Source organism: Neodiprion pinetum, chromosome 1, assembly GCF_021155775.2.
Source record: "Neodiprion pinetum isolate iyNeoPine1 chromosome 1, iyNeoPine1.2, whole genome shotgun sequence".
NCBI classification, from domain to species: Eukaryota; Metazoa; Arthropoda; class Insecta; order Hymenoptera; family Diprionidae; genus Neodiprion; species Neodiprion pinetum.
This window is the reverse complement of record NC_060232.1, coordinates 14,522,910-14,545,672: the sequence shown is the minus strand read 5'-3', so window position 1 is coordinate 14,545,672 and position 22,763 is coordinate 14,522,910. Positions and strand designations below refer to the sequence as shown.

At 41.3% G+C, this 22,763-nt stretch overlaps 1 protein-coding gene and 1 long non-coding RNA gene across 4 annotated transcripts in view; both read left to right on the top strand.

The window, feature by feature from the left end:
• Positions 1-22,763, top strand: part of Tg (transglutaminase) — a 519,386-nt gene that overhangs the window by 452,983 nt on the left and 43,640 nt on the right. For all 3 annotated transcript variants that reach the window (XM_046608806.2, XM_046608807.2, XM_069134516.1), the window contains exon 9: positions 12,516-12,822. In XM_046608806.2, the coding sequence (XP_046464762.1) occupies positions 12,516-12,822 (307 nt within the window). The remainder of the gene's footprint in view (positions 1-12,515; positions 12,823-22,763) is intronic.
• Positions 7,833-8,932, top strand: LOC124210642 (uncharacterized). Its single transcript, XR_006881273.2, has 3 exons — positions 7,833-8,176; positions 8,421-8,622; positions 8,702-8,932. It is a non-coding gene; the product is annotated as an uncharacterized lncRNA (long non-coding RNA).

The following is a 22,763-nucleotide window of genomic DNA, read 5'->3' as shown; positions in this document are numbered from 1 at the left end:
TCTCCTGATCCGTCTGCGCCTACGTCAGACGGCGAAGTTACCGTTCCCTACGACATACTTACTACTGCGATTGACTCACATACCTCCTCACAATCTTCTACGAGTGGTATGATTATCTCCGATAACGAGGGCGAAGAAGAAGAAGAAGGAGAAGAAGAAGACGAGGTACAAAATGGAGAGTCTACAGATATGGAGCGCGATGCCGCCAATTCCGAACGGGAAGACCGGGGTTTTTGCAGCGGATCAGATACCCCTCATCTGGACACGCCCGACAGCCTTTGTGTCAAACACGGATGATCACACACGCCCCGGTAGCCACTGGGTGGCATTTTTCGTCAGTTCCTCCGGACACGGTACATATTTCGACAGTTTCGGATTACCACCATTCGTCCCTCACCATAAGCGGACTTTACGAAGAAATTGCAGACGATACGACTGGAACGACAGACAGCTTCAAAGCCTCACTTCTGATGTATGTGGACAATTTTGTATTATGTTTATGCACTTTATGGCTGCTGGTTTTTCTCTGCGGGATTTTCTCAATATATTTACTCCTGACCTCGAAAGAAACGATCGTATCGCAGAATTATTCCACAACCGAATAGCCCATGTCACAAAACGCAAAACTAACACCATCAATTCAAATCACATTTATCCTATAAGTTGTCTTCAATGTTGTACCTCTAAGAATTGTAATGTTGCTGATTATAAGGCTGGTAAATAAAAAACCTTGCTAACATATCTTGTGTAATTATAAGAACATTGTAATTATCATTTATTCGTTATCTGTAATAACCATGTATGTATTTGCACCTGTGTTAACCGAATAAACCTGTGAGGATGAGATTTGATTTTTCTACGCAATCCACCATTGAGTTCTGTTTCCTCACCCACCCGCCCTGATCCTCGTACATCTAAGTATGCCTATAGTCTTGCATTAACAAAGAGAGAGAGAGTGACCAGGTCTATATTTTCCAAGCACACGTAAACCTTAGGATAAACACTGACGGCTGGGTAAGGTCAGTGACACGAGCACCCGACACAGAGAGCAGGGATGGAGAAAGAATGAGAGCCGGGGTGGAATACCTGTAACCCGATACGTCCAAGTCGCAGAGTTCGCTCCGTGAACGGAGGTAGCGGGGCCAGATGGGTAGGTGGCCCCAGAATCGGCCGCACGGCCAGGGGCACCAGGGTGAGGGGAAGGAGATCGTCCCATGGTCAGGGTGCACAGGCCCAGAGGCCATCCCGTAGAGTCCGGAATCTGATTCGCGGTCAACGGTACCCGGGGTAAGGGGTCGTCACACGATATTCACCACTTGGCGAGGGGGTCGCGGGCGAAGGGCTGACGAGCCGCGGAGCTTCGAGGCGGAAAAACCGCTCCTTGGTAAGGGGTTGCGGGAAAGGGGTGGTCGTCCGGAGAAGCTTCTAGAATAAAATACCTCCTCGACGAGGGGCTGCGGGGGAAGAGGAAGGGGCCCCAAAGTCACTCCTAGGCGAGGGGCTGGCGCCGGAGAGGGGAGCGAGGGGGGTTTGTTGCGACGCCCCAAAGTGCCCCTATACTACTTAGGAATATTTGTTTATTATTATTCTCTGGCTTATTTGGTTATTCGCACTTACAATTTTATTTTCCTTTTTCTTTTGTGATACGTCCGACCATCCACCGTCTCCATCGCCTTGTCTGCTGGTTGAAACTCCTCCTTTCTGTTCGTTTGTTGAAAAGCCAGTATGATATTTTTTGTTCGCTTCCCTATATTTTCGCTGCTGTTCTCGTCGTCTAATTTTTCGCTCTTCTATGTCCATCACATTGGTTGGTCGTCCTCTTGATTTATTTTCCAAATCAATAATCACAATTGATTCTTCTAATTCTTCGACACCCTTCGTTGAATTATTTTTACTACCGCTCTGCCGGTTATTCTCCAAAATTACCTTCTTTATATTATTTTTTTCTCAATATTTGCGTTGCTGTTCATTCCGCAAAACACCTCTTTCTCTTGTGGTCAACATCGATCCTGGTCGTCCTCTTACCTGGTTATACGAATATTTGATAGATATTATTCTATGGCTTATTTGGTTCTTCGCACTTACAATTTTATTTTCCTCTTACTTTTGTGATACTTCCGACCATCCACCATCTTCATCGCCTTGTCTGCTGCTTGAAACTCCTCCTAACTCCATTGTCATCGTAAATCCTGGCTGTCCTGTTGACTGTTTGGTGATATATTTAGATTTACTATTATTTGATTTTCACTTTTCATACTTATTACTCACTATCTGAATTTTATTTTGGTTCTGCAAGACATCAAAGTGTCCACTGTCTCCGTCGCCGGTGAAGAGTAGCGAGAATTGTGTTTCATTTTGTGATTCGATCCGGTGTGGATGAATTTGTTCTTCGCGATACACGATTAAACATATCTTAAAAATGTCCGCAGCTGCAGCTAATTCTGCTTCTCCCCCGTATATTCCATTTTTATTCATATGTGATTTGTAATCACCAGGTGACCTAATCACAGCACCGTTTGACTCATTACCTGTAATAAAACCCGCAAATGTAGCCAATTATCCACTACATTTGAAACGATACTCAGTCTCACCTCTGCGTGTCGATCTTGAGTGCCGTATACACAATACGCCAACGCGTGAAAAAGACAATTCCGGTCGGGAATCATCTTGATAATTTTCGTTTGCATGTTCATTTTTTGCGCGTCAGAAAGAGATAGCTGTAAAGATATTTGTCAAAGACTGTCATAAACAGCCGATGACAGCTGTCAAAGGGTTTGCTAGATGCTTTTTGTTTTGTTTTCGGGATCTCACCCCACCGCCAATTTCATGCGTATACTATTATTATTATGATCTTTTTTATACTATTGTTATTATAGTCTTTTTTTACTATTGTTATTATAATCTTTCTCTACCTGTTCATTTGTTTGAAACTTTTTTATTAGATAGAGACATTTAAAAGCAAAAAATCGTGTTTTTTTTTTCGTTTTTCGCTTGTAAAATCAAAACTTATGAAGCAGTCCTAATATTTTTAATAGACGAATTGTAGATAATAAAAAGACAAAGAAAATGAGCTCTGAAACGACTCGATCGAATTAACGGAAATAAACCGGAAAAACCGTAAAACATGGCATTTTTCCAAAAATGTATAACGCCGCCATTTTTTCAAGTTATAGCGCAAGCTCTCCGCGAGATAGTAGTGAATGAATCCGGGCGCTGTCGGATAATTAGTTTTACCATAATTGCCATTCGAATTTTGTTTTGCACTATTTTGCAGCGTGCCTGGATGCGTTACTGATCATCCTATTTCAATTCTCCAAACAGATTTTGAAAGTAGAAGTGTAGTACTACAAGACGTATATTCTGATTTTGCGTTAAAATGCTGCGAAATAGGTGAAATATACTTGCAAACATGAGTGGAAACGGACGAGCGTGTGAAAGCGGTTGAGAAGGGAGGGTAGATCGGCCGACGCGGGGAAGCGCGTTTACATACTTACATTATTATTACTGTAGTAGTATTATTAACGATTAAACGAACTTACCTAAGTGAAGTTCAATCGTGATTGTATGAGCGCCTCTTCCGAAGAGATCAAATTGTAGTACCCCTCACTTCCCTCATTTGTCGCCACAAGTTTTAAAGCAAGCTTTTTTCCCGGGTTGCTATGCAACCCATATCCTGCTCCGTTGTTTATTCTCATTTTTTTAAAGTTCTATTTTCTAAGCCGTAACAGATATATTTTGGGTATCTCATACGAGATTAATGGGTGGGCGGGACTGATCTCTTCGGAAGAGGCGCTCATACAATCACGATTGAACTTCACTTAGGTAAGTTCGTTTAATCGTTAATTGTATTTTGCGCCTCTTCCTTCAGAGATCAAATTGTAGCTGTTTAAAGCGAGTTACGGCTGTTGAGAAAATTGTTATATTTATTTTTTAAACATTTTGAAATTTTCATAACATTTCAAACCAAAAACGCAATAATGCAATAATACGCATGTAATTTTTCGCCCTGCATATTTTAAGAATCAAATAAGGTCACAAACATAAAGCCTTAATCTCTATTACCGAGAACACCTTCAGCAAATTGGACTTCGTTTGACAAAACCTCTCGGTCGTAGAATCGACCGAAGGTTGCAGACTCCTGTGTCCAACCCGCCGTTTTTCGAATTAAATCGACGCTTACGGCAGCCCGTTTTGCTGCTGAGGTGGCGGCGTGACGCGTACTATATGCGGAAAAAACATTAATCTCGATGCCGCTTATGGACAAAATCTTCTTTACCCAGCGGGATAACGTTTGAGACGTAACCGCCTTATGCGGTTTTTTGAAAGAAATGAAAAGACTTAAAATCGCGTTACGTAAATCTTTTGTTTTTTCCAAGTAACTTTCGAGAGCTGACGCTAGACATATTGACCTATCCTCTGTGAAAAACGGTAAGCGCAATACCGGTTGCTTTTTATTTGGAGCCGAAGTTTTTATTCGGTCCGGAATTTTTATCCCGTACGATTTTTCGTCGACTTTTCGGATATTACGAATATCTATTAACGAAAAAGTTTGCAGCCGATGGCCTGTCATTAACGCTAGTAGCGTTACTAGTTTCATAGAGAGTCGCTCTAACGAAAGTTCTTCATTTGAACCCCAGCTTGAAAGTAATCGTAACACAATTTGTGGGTCCCACGTCGAATCATACCGTGGCGCAGAAGGCCTTAATTTTGGAAACCCCCTTAAAAAATCGTGTTATTCTGTCATCTTCACCTAAACTCGAACCAAGAATAAGTGAAAGCGCTGAACGATAACAATTGAGCGACCCATATGACGCGTTGTTTTTGAATTCTCTTGTAAGGAACGATAAAACGTCCACTGGCGAGCCCCTCAACGGATCGAGACTGGTGGTTGCACAGAAACACCACCATTTTTTTAACCCACAATCATACTGCCGGATCGTTGCATCTGTTAAAGACGCAATAAGAATGTCGATTGACTCCGTTGGGGCTTGTCTCAAGATGAACGCTTCCCTGATAGCCTGCCGGCAACCAATGTAAGTTGCTTCGACAGCGGGTGAGGGTCCCTGTTGGAAGAACGCAACAGATTAACGTTTGGTTTGAAATAAACAAGATCACCAATCAATAACGAAGAGAAAAAGGGGAACCAAGGTTGACTTTCCCAATATGGAACAACCACGATTCCTTCTGCGCGGTCCTGGCAAATTTTTCGCAAAACTCTCGAAATAATTGAGAATGGCGGAAAAGCGTAAAAAAACCATTGATTCCATTCTACGGTAAATTCATCAATCGCGAATGACTCGGGGTCCCGACGCCATGAAATATAATGCTTGCATTTCGTATTTGTTCGCGAGGCAAACAGGTCAATTCTTGGCTCACCCAGACCTTTACTATTTTTTGAAACGCATAATCCGCAAGTTCGAATTCTGTTTCGGGCTGTAATTTGCGTGACTCGTAATCTGCTTCTATATTTTCTTCCGATGCGATATATCCCGCAACGATCCAAATATCTCTGACCTCGCACCAATTCCAAATTTGTTTCGTTATATCGCTAAGATTATCGAACCGGCTGTCTCGCATACGAGTTATGTAAGCTACCGCGGTGGTGTTGTCGATACGAAGAAGCACGTTGCATTGTTTCTTGTGGCTTAAAAAACATTCAAGTCCGAAAAATGCGGCCACCAACTCGAGATGATTGATGTGGAACTTTAAATCATACGTGCTCCAGTGTCCGTTTGCTCGTCACCCCTCGCAAGCTGCTCCCCATCCTGTACGCGAAGCGTCGGTAAAAATCTCGTAATCGAATACTGGCTCATTCAGCGAGGCACTGGCTGAGGCTATATTTACCGTCCACCAATCTATATCTTGTTCTAATTCCTCCGGAATGACCATGGTCATGTCATAATTATTATTATTTGCTTCGAGCGCTAATAATCTGACTTTTTCGAACCGTCTCATATGTATCATGCCATATTTCATTGCTGGACAGCACGAGCCGAGAGTACCGATCCAAGATGCGAACTCACGAATCGAGCACTTTTTCATTTTCCTAAGTTTCTTCAATAGATCAAGAGATCTTTTGGTTTTTTCCTCTGGCAACTCGATTGTCACTTTTTCCGAGTCGAAAATAAGCCCTAGATATTTGCATCGTTTTTTGGGAATCGTACAACATTTTTTCTGATTGATTATGAACCCGAATTCTTCTAAAATAGCCGTCGTAGCTTGAAAGTTTTACGCACACTCTTTGTATGATTTCCCGATAAGCAAAATATCATCTAAATAGAAAACGGATCTAAAGCCTTGTTTTCTTAAATATGCTGCCACTGGTTTGAGTATTTTCGTAAATACGAAAGGTGCGACATTTAAACCGAACGGTAAGCAATTAAATTCGTAATATACACCGCTGTATTGGAAACGTAAAAACTTTCGAGAACTCTTGGCGATTGATACGAGGTAATACGCGTCCTTTATATCGATTGATGCCATAAAACAATTAGGCTCAATTAGCGACTTCGCCACCCGCCAATATTCTATCTTAAAATGTTCCGCCTTTATGAATTCATTAAGTTTTTTCAAGTTTAAAATGAATCGTTGCGTACCGTCGGATTTTGGCACCAGAAAAACATTTGATAAAAACTGGTCGGATGACGGAGTAACCGTCTGTATCGCGCCCTTTTCTAATAACCTTTTGATTTCGCTCTCGATTGCCAATTTCTCGTTATTTTACCAATTTGTTTTTTCCCCGATTCGGCCCTGCACAGGAAGCGATGTGAAGGGTATTTTTAACCCTCTAATCCATTCATTAATCTCGCGATCAGCCGATACTTTTGCCCATGCTCGATGAAAAAACCGTAACCGACCCGCAGATTTACGTACGTTGGGAATTAACGGCGTCTGTCCGGGAACCGCGTCTTTCGAGGATATGTTTTCTTCGGTCCCGGCCCAACTTGTCGTTCGTCGGTTTCTTTGGCCCGCTCGACGTCCAATTCCTCTTGCGCATTAACTGTCGCTTCGCCGGCGGGCCCCTCTGGTTTTTTGAATCCTTGAATTTTGATGGTTTTTCCCGTTGGATAAGGTCCTTTGATGCACGCTCAATTGTCTTTGCAGTATTTATTTTTTCTTCCAGATTTTCCCCGAACAGGAAACCGTCGACTGTCGAGCCCGTCAAGATTTCTCTGACGGATGAATTGAGATTCGCGAGGATTAAACTCTTGCGAATTTCTGATTCCTCCCTCTGGACAAAAGCCAGGAGTCTTCCTATGTCGCTCTCAATTTCGAGCCGTTCGAGTTTATCTGGACTGTCCGATTTTAATGTAATCGCGATAGCTTTTTCGTTGGCTGCCATGCAGGCAGCGATGCGCTCTTGTTTTTCCGTAATACGCTTGTCTCTTGTTTTGACATTCTCCTGTATTGCAGCAATAACCTCCAAATTTAGCACTGGGGCAGCTATGAATCCGCAAGTTTCGGGAATATTATATTTTTCCACTAGGTTCTTGTTTTCCTCGTTAGAAATCCCTTTTTTAAAAATCTCTTTCCAACGAATGACAATATCCTTGTGCAATGCAGGGGCCTTTTTCTGGTCCGGTTCCAAACGCGGTCCAATAACGTTTAATACGTCCTCTCCAAGGTCAACTTCATGATCAGGCTGGTTTTCATTGTCCGTTGCGGTCACGCTCGCGTGTTGTTCCCTGTCGACCGGGGCTATTGTTTCGGCCCCCAGTGCGCCCGCTGGCAACTGCGCGGTATCTATTTCCACCTCGTCATTTTCCTGAGTCCGTATCGGAAATTCCTCTCGCTCTTCCTCCGACTACTGCGGAAGTTGTTGTGAGCCCTGTAGCGCGATTCTGTAACTCGTTATGCTGTCGTTATGGACTCATAACGACAAGTTTCGTTATGCTACCGACCGCGTCGCTATTATAACGACAAATGCGATTCTGTACACTATTCTTAGCGAGTTTTGTCGTTATTAGTAACGAAAAGTGTCGTTATGATGTCGTTACGGTGCGAGCGGATAGCGAGGCTCAGAGACCCCCTCGGTACGCTATAACGACCATTATAACGACACTTTGCACACGAGCTAGAGGAGTGGTGTGCGTTTCCCATATTTTTCTCGACTCCGAGAAAGTGCTTCGAAAAGTGCTCCGAAAGTGAAAAATAATTACGACGTTTGAAATAACAAGTAAGTAAGTTGAATTTTGCAGTAATTAGGAATTATCAATGCAGATTGACTTCAGAAAAAACTGTAGAATAGATTTCATTATTTTCTAAAAAAGAATAACATAACCTATAAATTGTAGTGTTGCTCCGAAGAACCCACAAAGTTGCTTCCACAAATATAATTATTCATTAATTTGATTAATAATTCATTTCTACTATTAAGTCTATTATTTACGCTGTTTCTTTGATTATCTTCAATCTCAAAGGATCATGGCTATCGAATACCTTGCTTGGGATGTATTCGTTCTTGAGGAAAGATTACGTCGACTCGAACGTCGTGTGGAAAGAAGGCGACTGAGAGATGCTCAGAATCCTTTTCAGCTACCACGAGAAGAGTTTCTCAGCCTTTTTCGCCTGCCTCAAGAAGCTGTGATGAATCTTGGTCAACACCTCAGCAAAGCAGCATAGGTTCAGTTTGAGTTTTATATACATAATATGCATATTATATTTAGTCTACTTTTTTCTAAATCAATATATTTTCCATCAGGTGATGCTGGATATCCGTTGGAGCCTTGGCTGTTAACACCTCTGGCCAATTTTCCTGAAGATACGCGACAACATCAATATACACAACAACTATGTAAGGCTAGAAGCGTCGTCGAGCGGTTTTTTGGAGTTTTTAAATCTGTATGGAGATGCTTGTCATACCAGCGAGTCTTGATGTACGAACCAGCGTTCGCAGCGAAAATTGTTAATGCGTGTGCAGTACTGCACAACATGAGAGTGCAACTACGATTAAACAATGAAGATGACGAACAACTAGCACCGATAGCTCATCCCGTAGAGAATGATGTTGATCCGATGGCTCAACGAATTCAACAACAAATTATGAGAGAAAGATTTCCCAACTTCCGTGATGCGGATGAATAGAATACAGAATATGGAATGATGTTTATGGTTAAATTGCCAACAAGTATAATGTTTAAAGGTGATGAGAGAAATTAACGACAACAGAGTCAGGGCGGTGTTACGCTCCGACGTACTGCCTTGGCGTACCTTTTTCAAAATTCCATGTCATTTCATTTCTTTAATATCTTCAATGCACAGATATTATTTCATCAAAATCTCATAGGCTCATAGGAGTAAGGCTGCGGTCAAGCATCTCTATACGCCAGGTTCGATTCCTGGCTCCGTCGTTAATTTTTCAAAATCACCAATTTTTCGAGTTTACATTCCTTCAACTATAATGTTCACAATTGATTGTACATAAAGAAATATTCAATTGTGTTTTTAAAGTATAACTTTATTTTATAAAAAATATTCACCTTTTTTAACCTGAACAAAAAATAAAAACGCGAAAAATCTTTATTCTAAACTAGACCTCAATTTTTTTTCAAATGGTATTGTTTTTAAATAGCTTTGCCTCCATGAAATTAACAAACTCAAAGACTTCTTGAAGTATTGAAAATATTACAGCTACAGTTATGATCTTTAGTAAAAAATGGGAGTAGTTATATAATTTTACTCTTCAGAATATTGGTTCTACGTGAAGAACCCAATGGTGGTCCATGCAAAGAGAATAGTGAGGAAAACGTAGAAGCAGTAAACGCTGCATGGGGATTCACGACACGTGGTCAAAGGGCTCCTTTTAAGAGTATGAGTGCAAATAAATTTTTTTACTCGTATTAAAATTTATTAAAAGTATTAAACGGTGTTAAGATCGTTAAGATATAATAACAATGATGATATTTATATTTACAATGTTCACTATACGATGGATTTGCACTGACTGTGACTGAGTGATTGTGCGCGCCTCGATTTAAACCTTCATGCGCGCCACCGCGGCACGAATTTCAACTATTTTAAGGCGAGTTTCGATAAAATTCTAGTTACTTACTAAGGATTTGTCACAATACGTCACTTCCTGTCGGTATCCATAACGACGATTCGTTATCCCATTCTGTAACGTCGAAGTGTCGCTATTCGTAGTTACGGAATCGCACCGTCGTTATGAGATTGTCGTTACACGCGGCGAAATTCGTTATCGTTACGATAGCGTTCCGAATCGTTATTCTTATAACGAGTTACAGAATCGCGCTACTGGCCAATTTCACGCGAGTGACTCCGCTCTGAGCGACGGGAATGACCCGAGCGACTACGCCGTGAGCGGCGCTGCTCTGAGCGACGATAATGACCCGAGCGACGAGAATGACCCGAGCGCCGAGAATGATCCGAGCGACTACGCTCTGAGCGAGGAGAATTACCTGAGTGGCTACGCTCTGAGCGACGAGTGTGACGCGAAGATCTTCTTGAACGTCGTGATCGACTGATGTCGTATCGTGAGCGATTTTCAGGAGATCGGCCGCGACGATCTGACCTTCGTCTGCGTTCGCCGTTTCTCCTGTGACGGGTTCGAGAGCGATCCCGACGATGGGGCGAACTCGATCTATAACCTGAAAGGTAAACGGGCAAATTGCCAATACTTGCCTTACATCGTCTTTAAATTGTTCAATTTTTCATTGAAAGGAAAAATTTCATTTCCGAGGGTCAGACCCAGGAAACTGAACAATGCATGTTGCATTCCTTCGTCAGACGAAGGCGTGCGCCCCGGTCAGACCGAAAGCACGCGGCCGAGCAATCAAATCGCTGGCATAGCAACAAGGTGTCGAGACCAACAAATCTTTGTCAGTAATTGATCTTTCAGAAAGAGTCAATTTTCGTGGTGGTCATTTTCGCCCCGTAAGCACAGATTAAGATCTTCTCCACTTACGTTTTTTATTTTTCCGGTTAATATTTGTCACCATTCCTCTTAGTCTCTCAGCGAAGACCTTCTTTTTCTTTTCCCTTGACGGTGAATGATCGTGATTCCTCTTCTTTCCCATTTTTTTTTGACTTTTTGCGTTTTTATTAATATTTCGCGTGTGACGACGTTGACACAAAGCGAAAGAATGAGAATAAACAACGGAGCAGGATATGGGTTGCATAGCAACCCGGGAAAAAAGCTTGCTTTAAAACTTGTGGCGACAAATGAGGCAAGTGAGGGGTACTACAATTTGATCTCTGAAGGAAGAGGCGCAAAATACAATTACTATACGCGCTTCCCCGCGTCGCACAGTGGGCTGAACCGCTGAAAAATTCGGCAAAAGTACACCAAGGTTGTGATTGTGACGAAATTCTGTGTTTATATGTTTTCGAGGTCGCTAATCACGAATCTGAAGTCGAATTTGCAAAATTCAAAATGGCGGATCCAATATAATTTGAGTAAAACGTCTCGTACTTATGTTTTCCAGGTTTTTGAAAATGAATGTCATATCAACATTCTAAATTCCTGAGTCAAAATGGTTTCTCAAGGTTACACTTAGTATATCCAGGTTTTACTTGGTGGTTTGTCATGAATAGTAACCAAAAAAAAAAGAGTACAAAGCGTGGCTTGATGAAATATGAGACATGTATTTCAAACATTTTTATGTATTTGAAACGGTACAAGTCATCGTCAATATATACTAAAATACCTACATCTAAACTATTCGCATCCATCGTCATCCTCTACCACGTCCACAGAACCATGAGAACAAATCCAATGAAATTTTGTGGTGTAGGTCGTCCATATTGGATCCGCCATTTTGAATTTTGCAAATTCAACTTCTGATTCGTGATTAGCGACCTCGAAAACGTATGGACGCAAAATTTCGTTACAATCACAACATTGGCGTACTTTTACCGACTTTTTCAGCAATTCAGCCCACTGTGAGCTGCTGTGGGAACTCGGCCGTGCCGGGCCGTGCGATAACGAGATATAATTCGTTTATGAAAAGCATTAAGGTTGCTTCATAAGTTTTGATTTTACAAGCGAAAAAGGAAAAACACACGATTTTTTGCTTTTAAATGTCTATAAAAAATTAATGAATGATAGTTGCGAGTAAGAAACATGACAGAATATAACTATGGACTGTCTTTCGTGTAATGGCATAGTCGGTATCCTAATACTACTTTGTCACAGAATCACTAATTTTCTGCTTTATTGGTTGGCCTACTACCCGTCGAAAATATTATGACATATCGCTCCTTCTCACGATGACATTCGTTTCATACTTACGTTTATAGATTTTTACAGCGTTCGTTCAACCTTGTATCAATGTGATCGATACACGGACAGCCGAAATATACCACTTGTACGCCTTACATACATATTGAATTATTCGATTTCATTTTCTGCTCAGAAACACGTTCAAGCTGGCAAAATTGTTCTTGCCATTTTCTATTCGGCGCATATTGTAAACAGTTCCTCACAAAGGTATTGAGTACAATACGAAAATTACTCTGAAAACTTAGCTGCATAATTCTTTCTTTTCTTTTTGCAGTGTGTCGCTGATAACCAAAAATAACAACAGTAGTCAAGAATATCATGTGTCAGTCATCATTTGCGTAGAGGCGGTCCTTTATACTGGGCGCATTGGAAATGCCATCAAACGTTCCGAAACCAAACATTTAATTAAACCTGGCGTTGTGGAAGAAATAAATTTGAGCGTATCTTGGGAAGAGTATGGGCCACGATTACTGGATCAATGTGCCTTCAACATTACCTGTCTTGCCAGTGTTCAGGAAGGCAACTTTGAATATTTTGCTCAAGACGATTTTCGCGTGAGGAAGCCAGACATTAAAATTCAGGTATGACATTTTTGGACCACCAACCTCGGTTCTAATGCTGGGCTATGAATCATCATGGAAATAATATCATGACTTCGATTAAAATTGCAGACTTTACGCAACATTAATCTCGTATAACAAATTCGTTACGCATTTTTATTTTTCTGGACGATTGACAACATTTCACTACCTGAAAATTTTGATGCCTCATACCCGAAACGGTTTTTATATTGTTATGACATCCACACACGCGGAGCGTGTGACACCTTAGGCAGATAGGCTTATCCCTTCTCCCCGCCAGCGCATCTTCTGTTTACTCGGACTTTGTGAATTGTATTCATTCGTACTCAGTCTACTGAAGCGTCCAGTCCGGAATAAACCTTGTTCTCCATAAGATTGCCTCTCCCGAGTTTCATTTTCCTATTTCCTAACAATATCATGAAACTGTGTAATCTCATGATCCACGGAATTTTTGATTTTCTTTTTTTTTTATCTTTTGCAATCAAAACTTGCGAGATTTTTCTCTAACTTAAATTGATCAGGGTTAAATCATGTTACACTACCTTAAATTGAAATTGCAGTGCATTTGCTTTATTAAATGAATAATACAAAGTACGTAATATATATTGGAGTTCGTTGACGTTGGGCGCCAATTTGTGACGTGGATTTTTCCCGCTCCTCGGTCACTCGGAGAAAATGACCGAGAACTCACCGCGTGCACAATAATTTGGCGTCCACGATGTACCCTGGATCTAAAACAATCGCGAAGTTTCGTTGAGCGCCTGGCGTGATCAACACGCCTTGAAATTATTAATGCGCTATACCGCAACCATGGACTCGGTATCTCAGTACCGCTGAGAGGGAAGGGGTAATTTTTGGGTAGAGAGAGATACGAAACACGTACGCCAACACGTTACTTTACGAAGCAATGGTAAAATCAACTAATATATTTTCTTCCACTGAGAATACTAACAACAAACAAAATATACAAAAAAAAAATAATAATTATTCAAACGTCGCTCACTGCGACTCAAAATACAAACGAGAAATAATAAGGCCACAGTCGCTCATCGCGATTTGAACTGCTAGACACTAGAAATTATAATTCGTAATTCGCTATTCGCGATTCATACTCAACTACTTAGATTTAACAGGCAAAAGAAAAAAAAATAATATAACAGAGAAAAAAAAGAAAATTAAATGACTAAATCTGGATGACCTCTTATTCCTACTTGCGCTAGTCGCTGCCTCAATAATAAAGCATATCTCCAAAACAAAAAAAATCTTACTCGACGCGCTAGCCGTGATCGTTAATCGATCTAGAAAATTTCTTATTCCTACGGGCGCTAATCGCCACTTTACTGCCAAACAATAATTCAAAAACCCAAAACAAGGAAGGTGACTCGATGCGCCAACCGCGACCGTCCTCTACTATCCAAGGCGCCAATCGCCACGTAACATTAAACCACTAGGTCAAAACTACGCTGAAAGCGTGATCGACGCGCTAACCGCGACCAATTAATAAATCTAGAAAGGTTTTTTATTCATGCCTAATTATAACGTGTCATTACGCATCCGAGCTCAAGTCGTAGTCGTCATTCCCGAAAAGTCCACAAACCGTCCAGCTAATCCGAGCGTCTACGCACTACGATACGCGACCTACACGAGAGGTGACATTTTTTTCATATGCAGACTCGACGAGACCCTGTGCAGCGGAATTTGGCTACACTCACTTTCCAACCGAAATTGACTCAACTCTAAACCGTGGCTCTACTTGAGACTTTACAGGAACCAAAGTGACTCTACGCGTTATCGCGACAACTCAGGCTACGGCCATCAACAAGGTGATCGGCTAACAAATTTCAAGTGCTACTCTAACTCAACCAGGAATTGGCCAACCGTTCACCGGTGCGCCGATCTAAATTGCACTCAAAATACGTTCGCAAAGAATCAAAAGCGCTTACCGCTCCGTAACCACATCAAGAACTCGCCAACTCCCGTTTCGGCCATGGCACACACACTTTAAGGATGTTTTTTTTTTTTGAATTTCTCTCAAACTCGACTGTCGCGAAATGTCGCCAGGACTCAAGTGACGAGCTCCGCAACTCGGAGCCGCAATTCGAACATACCTCGAACATACGCGCTATCCGTGGTCAATATTCTCCCGCTCTAATTGGCGTTCTCGTTACGAAATTCGTATAGCCTAACTTATCGCTATCGTTGACTCCCGCTGTCGCGGGGTGCTGATTGGTTGTCCAGTCTCCGGTATCCCGTAGTTCGACAGTGGCGTGGTGACGACTTCGCCTGACGTCAGCGGGGTGAGGGGGAAGCTACGACTCGCCGGCCACCAACGGGAATCTAGTCCGCCTTGGGTTCCATCGCGGCAGAGCTCTACGTTGACGCTCCTCCGCAGCCTCGTGTGAGGCCCTCTTTCCGTCGCGATCCGTCGCGAATCCAATCCGGTAACGTCGTTCGAATTTGCCGCCGATCCCGTGAATGATGCCGCAATTACTCGAAACAAAAAAAAATAAACAAAAATCCTGAAAAATCGTCTTCGCCAGACCGAAAATTGTTCCCTTTCAGAGTCTAGGATGCGTGACCGTTGTCCTGGCGCTCTTCTTTGAAATGATTAACGGTCTTATCCGCGGGATCCCTAATCTCGAGTTCAATCCAGGGTTCGAGGAGCCGTTTGGAACGCGCATCAAAAATGCCACGTTACAGTACATACATAATACAGTGAAATCGATCGTATACAACTCAATCACACATATGCTCTCGTTCACGTACGGTACGCAACTGACTACACCTGCGCACTTGCTTTATCTCTCACTGTAGTTCCCCCCGTCGCGTCGCCCACCATACACATCGATGTGTCGATCGACACGTTTATCGACCCATATTATTGATATTATAATACATCACAATTTCCTCTTCCTTAACAAGATGCTTTTTAATTTCCCCGTTTCTTATTAGCTAAGGGGCCATCCATAAATTACGTCACACGAATTTTAGAACTTTTAAACCCCTCCCCCCATCCTTGTCACAGGTTGTCACATGTTTATAACCTCCTCCCCCCTGATGTGACGTCACAAATTTTTTGAATTTATGCATGTATTTAAAAATAATCAAAAGAAAACAATTATTTTCATGTTTTTCTTACTTTTATTCAATAATCTTTATATATAAATTTCGTGTTTTAGTATTTTAAATTTTAACATGTGACGTCACAAAGCTTTTGACCCCCCTGTCACTTGTCACACTATGTCACATTGCAATGATACCCTCCCCCCCCCCCCCCCATTAACGTGTGACGTAATTTATGGATGGTCCCCAATCATTTTGATATCCGTCTCGCTACTGTACCCTCCAGTTGGGCTTCCTCTGGGGTAACCTTATCCATATTCGCATTCTTTACTTCTTTGTACTTTAAGATTTGCTCAACATGTCTTTTCCGTAATTTTCCCGGAGAAACCTCGACCTCAAAGTTCACTGGTGACAGTTGCGCCGTTATTATCGCCGGAATTCTTTTCTCTGAATTTTTTGAGTAGTCTTCTACCCACACTCTCTCCCCCTGTACAAATGTTACATTACGTGACCCTTTACGGCTCAGCGTTTGCTGTAGCTGCGCATTTTGTATCACATCCGATACGTTAGGTTTTAACAAGTCAAATTTTTTTGTAGTTCCCGCTTGTACAATACCCATGATGTCGATCGACCAGTAGAGCAGTACTCAGTGCTTCTGTAGTCGAACAAAAATTTATTAACAGCTTCATCAAGCTGCTTACCCGATTTGACCATTTTATTAATCTTGTCTTTAAATGTTCCTATGAAGTTTTCTACAGCGCCATTGGTTGCGGGGTGGTACGGTGCTGAAAACGTGTGCTTTACTCCGTTTATTTTTGTGAACGTTTCAAATTCGGTACTCGTATACCGACGACCATTGTCAGTCACTAAATGGCTCGGCATGGCAGTCCAAATCGCGAGAAAAGTTTTTCAAACTGAGCTATTGCTTTACTGGTCTGTATATTCATTTTCTTGTCAAAAATTTCTGGCCATTTACTATATGCATGAGCTACTATCATGAACATATGGCCATGAAACGGTCCTAAAAAATCACTGTGGATCCTGCTCCAACTTTATCTGGTGCGGGCCATGGGTTAAGCGGTACTTTTGGCGGTGCCTTCCTTTCACGCATACACACTTTACACGTAGCTGCTATTTCTTCTAAGTGTACATCGATATTAGGCCACCACACGTATGATCGTGCCCGTGTTTTCATCCTTACTATCCCAAGGTGCGAATCATGAATTTCTTTAAGAATTTGAGATCTGACACTTTTGAGTACGACCACACGGTAACCCCAGAAGATGCAATCTTTTTCAATGTATAGATCATTTCGTTTCGCGTAATATTTTTGCTCAATTTCATTCAACTCTTCACGTTTTGGCTATTCGCTTTTCAAAAATTTACTTATTTAACTCAATATTTTATCTTTTACCATATCTGTTGCTATGTCTTTCGCTGTTAGCACTTTCAACTCCTGAGCAATGTAATTCAACGATACAAAATCATTATTGAAAACCGGTGTGGTATCCTCCATCGTTAATCTTGACAATGCATCGCAATTGCCATTCTTTTTCGTGTTAACATATTCAATCTTATATGTAAAATGCGACAAAAAATAGGCCCATCTTTGAGGTCGGCTGGCTACGGTCAATGAGATTTCCTGATTCGGTCCAAAAATATATACCAACGGTTTATGGTCTGTTTCCAAAGTGATGTCTCTACCATATACATAATTATAAAACTTTTTAAACCCGTAGACGATTGCGCCAGCCTCCTTATCAATAATGGCTCTATTTAACTCTTTTTCCTGGATAATTTTTGACGCAAATGCAATGGGTTTTTCGACTCCGTTAGCATAACGGTGTAACAATATCGCCGCAAGCCCGTGCTTCGAAGCGTCTCACGCTAGCACCAGTTCCTTGGTCGGGTCATAATTTGTCAACACTTTAGGTGATACGATCTCACTTTTCAACCAACAATACGCTTTGTTAGATTCAGCATTCCATACGAATTCTGCATTTTCAGTTAGCTCATACAACGGTTTCAGTCGCGATGCTCGATCAGGCGAAAAACGTTCGTAATACGTTATAAGTCCTAAAAACGATAACAATTGCTTTTTATTTGTTGGAACCGGCGCGTTTATGATTGCGTCTACTTTACTTTGCGAAGTACATAGTTCACCTTTTCGAATTACGAACCGAAGAATTAACAATTATTCCTTCATAAAATCACACTTATTAACATTGACCCGAAGTCCATATTCTTCTAATCGTTGCAAAACTCCATACAGCGTATCAATATGCTCTTCGTCTGTTTTACCCGTAACGTATACGTTATCCAAATATATGGCAATCATTCCTGGAATGTTTCGTAAACAATCCTCAATCGTTTTTTGCAATTCTCCCAGACCCTAGTCAACTCCTTCGGTTGATTTCGTATATCGATACAAACCAATTTGCGTAATTATGGTCAACATATCGCGCGATGCATGATGAACCGGGACTTGCATATGTATACAGTATTTTTCTACCAAAATAATTGTTTTCTTTTTATTTCGTTATAAGTAGTGTACATATAAGAGTTCTAAATCATAAAATGGCGGCGTACTGACAGAATAGCCACGATTCCTACCTTATTGACAGTCGATATGTTACCTCCGCGATAGTAAGCCTTACCTACGATATTGTTAGCGACTGGAGCGTTAACATAGATTGCGCTACCTGTATTTTTACTCGGCTTTACCGACAGACAGATTGACGTTAAAATTTTCGTGTTGTCGGATAAGCAGCCACTTTGATTTTTTTGCCGTCGAATGAGCAGACAATTCAAATTTTTACAGCCAGATGGCGCACATTTTACAGACGGAATTGTAACCGACCTTACTGACAGTTGGTGTTATTGAGTGTTGCCGCAGGTTTGTCGCATGTGGCGCCCCACCACATTATCGATCAATCGATATTCCATCGATCGACCGCGTTATTTCCAATGCTCGCTGCAAGATAGCTACTCTTTTTTATCATGTGGTTGGGTGAAATAGAACGTTTCAAAATATAACGGTTGGATGCTTTGAATAGATGTTTTTTATTTATCAGAAATTACATCCTGTTTTCAGCTTATATGTAATAATGATAATAGATTGTCTTATTTTCAATTGAACAAATAAATTACACACATTTTTCCTTATTCACGCAATCATAATTAAACATCCTATTCCAAAATTACTTACACTAATTTCCTTACTGTGCCACTCATCAGGCTGTACTCGACAATACGATCGAGCAAGATCATGCAATAGGCTGCAGTGTTTGTGGGAAATTCCACGCTCGCTTCAAATCCCAATCGAATATCCACCGGTCCGGTTTTCAACGATTCATTCTGTTTCGAACAATCGATAACGATAAGGGGAGCTTGATTAATAAATTCACGCTTTGATAGCAAAGGTTCGGCTTCTTTGTTGTAGTAGGTCGTTCGAAGAGTTTTACGTCTCTGATTCGGCAACGATCAAATTCACTGGCATTTTTCTGGGGATCGTTTCTCCTTGCAATTTGGAATCCCAGAACGACATATCTCGGCTTCTCCAACTGTGTCGATGCTTACCTGCCCACACATGCCGCGTTGTTGACGGGAGCATCGGATACACGTACGTTTCCCAAGAACGAAAACTCATGGATATGGCCGGATCCTTGGCAATGTAGTTCAGTAGCTGGATTTTCGATTTATCGGCAAGTTTGATGTAGGGCAGCAACCATTCGATTTTATTTAGGGTAATTTTAAAGTTTTCCGTCGGCGTGATCTAAATCACAATATTCAAACCGGTGTTGGAACGTATGAGAACCAACTCATGTTTAGCATTGATGACGACTCGACAATAATCCTTGGCGAAGCCCAGCACATAATTCAACGGTAAAACAACGTCGAAATTTCCAGAAGCATCAGTTAGTTCGGCATTACCACTCAACCAACCAGTATTCTCCAGCTACACTACAACCTCGATTTAACGGCCTTCGATTTAAACGACAGTCCCCACCATGTTACATTTATCGATCGGTTTGCCGCGTGGTGGGAAATAATGGGGGTCGCTTCAGGTCTCCGCGGTTAGACCTGTAGCATGGCACACATTAATAGTGGCATACAAGGAGCATCTTGGAGGTTATGTAAACGTCATGGCAGTACCGGCTAAACGTAAACGTCTAACTAACAATGAGCGATTATTTATTAACGGAAAGGTGAAAGGAGGGGAGGCTTCCGTGGCCGTCGCCCAAGAATACGCCATAGCACCATTAAGTGTTTGGTCAATTCAGAAATAAAAAACGGTTTTAAGAATTCATGCTCTCGAGAATCCGAGACTCGTGAAAAAAAAAATCATTGAAAACGACGAGTTTTCCCGAAGTCGACAAAGCTTTGCATATACGGTTCTGCCAAAAACGCCGCTCGGGACAGCCTACTAGGGGCCCTATCCTCCAGCAAAAAGCGCTACTTTTTAATGAAAAGTTAAATGGTCCTAAGTCTTTCAAGGTATGTACAATTGTGTTTATTTGAAAGAATATAAATACATTTAAGTAAAAATAATTTTAGTTGAAAATATGTAAATTTGAACAACTGGTGAATTTGAAAAATTAACGACGGAGCCAGGAATCGAACCTGGTATCTAGAGATGCTTTACCGGAGACTTACTCCACTAGACCACCTAGCCGCCCTGACTCTGTTGTCGTTAATTTCTCTCATAACCAGTGAGTTCAAATTTGTTTTCCTGTGCCCGATTTATGTTTGAGTAAGAATTTCTTCTCTGCATGCACGATGTAAGGAGACTGTAGTGTGTAGATGTTATGTTTACCCGCATCTCATTTATTAGACGGCATTGCCGTCTTACGGGCTTCTCATCGGAAGCAAAGGATTGAAAGGGTAAACATAACATCTACACACTACAGTCTCCTTACATCGTGCATGCAGAGAAGAAATTCTTACTCATACATAAATCGGGCACAGGAAAACAAATTTGAACTCACTGGTTATGAGAGAAATTAACGACAACAGAGTCAGGGCGGCTAGGTGGTCTAGTGGAGTAAGTCTCCGGTAAAGCATCTCTAAATACCAGGTTCGATTCCTGGCTCCGTCGTTAATTTTTCAAATTCACCAGTTGTTCAAATTTACATATTTTCAACAAAATTCTCTCCTAGATTAATGATTTGCACACCCGCATCTCATTTATTAGACGGCATTGCCGTCTTACGGGCTTCTCATCGGAAGCAAAGGATTGAAAGGGTAAACATAACATCTACACACTACAGTCTCCTTACATCGTGCATGCAGAGAAGAAATTCTTACTCATAAAAATAATTTTAGTTCTAAACATTTTAGTCGTTGGAACCTCACTGTTAGATTTTTCAACCCGCACATAAAGAAAACTGTTTTTCAGACCCTGCGATGCCATGATTAGTACATACACCGCACATAATTTTGAGTGCCAGCGCTATCATGGTTTCTCCATAAAATCACAACACAGACATTTTTGAATGCTACGCTACCATAATTCCTCTCTAAAATCAGATTGCGGAGCAGGTATCTGCCATGTAACATTTTTTTACATTACTCAAGTGTTACGTGTGGGATCAGTTTTATTGGTCTAAACTTTTTTCAGTGTTACAAAATTGTCTGAATGCTACTTTAATATTGAAATTATTGTACATTTGGGTAATGAGACCTTGATAAATGATTCTATGGATTTTTTTTATTGAGGCAAGCAACGAAAAATGTCGATCTTCTCATTCGCTCGTCTGAACTCAGAGTGGACTTAATTGTTTATTTGCGAGTTTCCCCAGAAACTTCTTTTGCTCGAGTTAGTTTCCGTTCTCGTGAGGAGGAATTGAGCATTTCTTTAGAGCTACTCAGAACTATTACATGAGGTTCATGAGGATTGGCTAGTAAATCAAACCTTTTCTTCTTTATCGGCTCCTGTTTTGGTTATAAATGCAGAAGCTACAGCCGACCAAGTTTTTCTAGAACGTTTTTCTCTGGAATCGAGTTTTGTGTCGGATAGGCTTTGGTTTCTTTTGAAATGTGAAAAGAGCCACGATTATTTTTCGAGGTCGATGAGCGATTGCTTGATTTTCACATTTTATTAACCTTAAGTGTCAGTTTTTGTGAGTACTTTTTCAGGTTACCTGACACAGCCTTTTCCCATCCAATCTTTCCCCGATTCACTTCCAAATTCACTTAGTGCTTTTGAATTGTTATACCATCAGTCACATTTGTCCTTCCAAACTCTAGGGTGAGCTGTTTCTTAAGAAGATTAGGATCAGTCACCCATCTATTTCCCTATTTCCTGTGAAAAGGAGTCTGTCTTTATCCCATTTGGTCCTGGAATTTTCGGTTCCCGCCTCGATGGTTTCACCCGAACCTGTTTCGTTTGGGCAATCCTTCAAGAAGAGGATTGGATTTCTTTTCGACATCGATCTGGACCGATGCTGATAACTTTTTTGGGATATTTCGGATGAGAAGGAAAAGGTTTCCGTATTAATTAGTTGACGATAATGTTTGGATGAAACTCGATAATAAACTTTATTGATACATAAGCAAACGACGTGGTTACTCGCTCTTCTTCGCCGGCAGACTAAAACGCTCTACGCACATCCGTGCACACCAGCGCTCCTCTCGTCAACCACACACACTGCACCTCCCTTACAGCGCACGCAGGCGTGGGAGATACGAGTTTGATAAACTCACTTTCTCAACACACTCACCGTTTGAGAACTCGTTATTGCTAACAGACTAGACAACAACTGAAATTGCTTTCTCGACAACGCTTTAGTAAATATATCGGTTCTTTGGCCCTCAGTAAGAACATATTTCATTTTGTGAAACGTATATAATTTTTGAACTACTGGTAAATTCGAAAA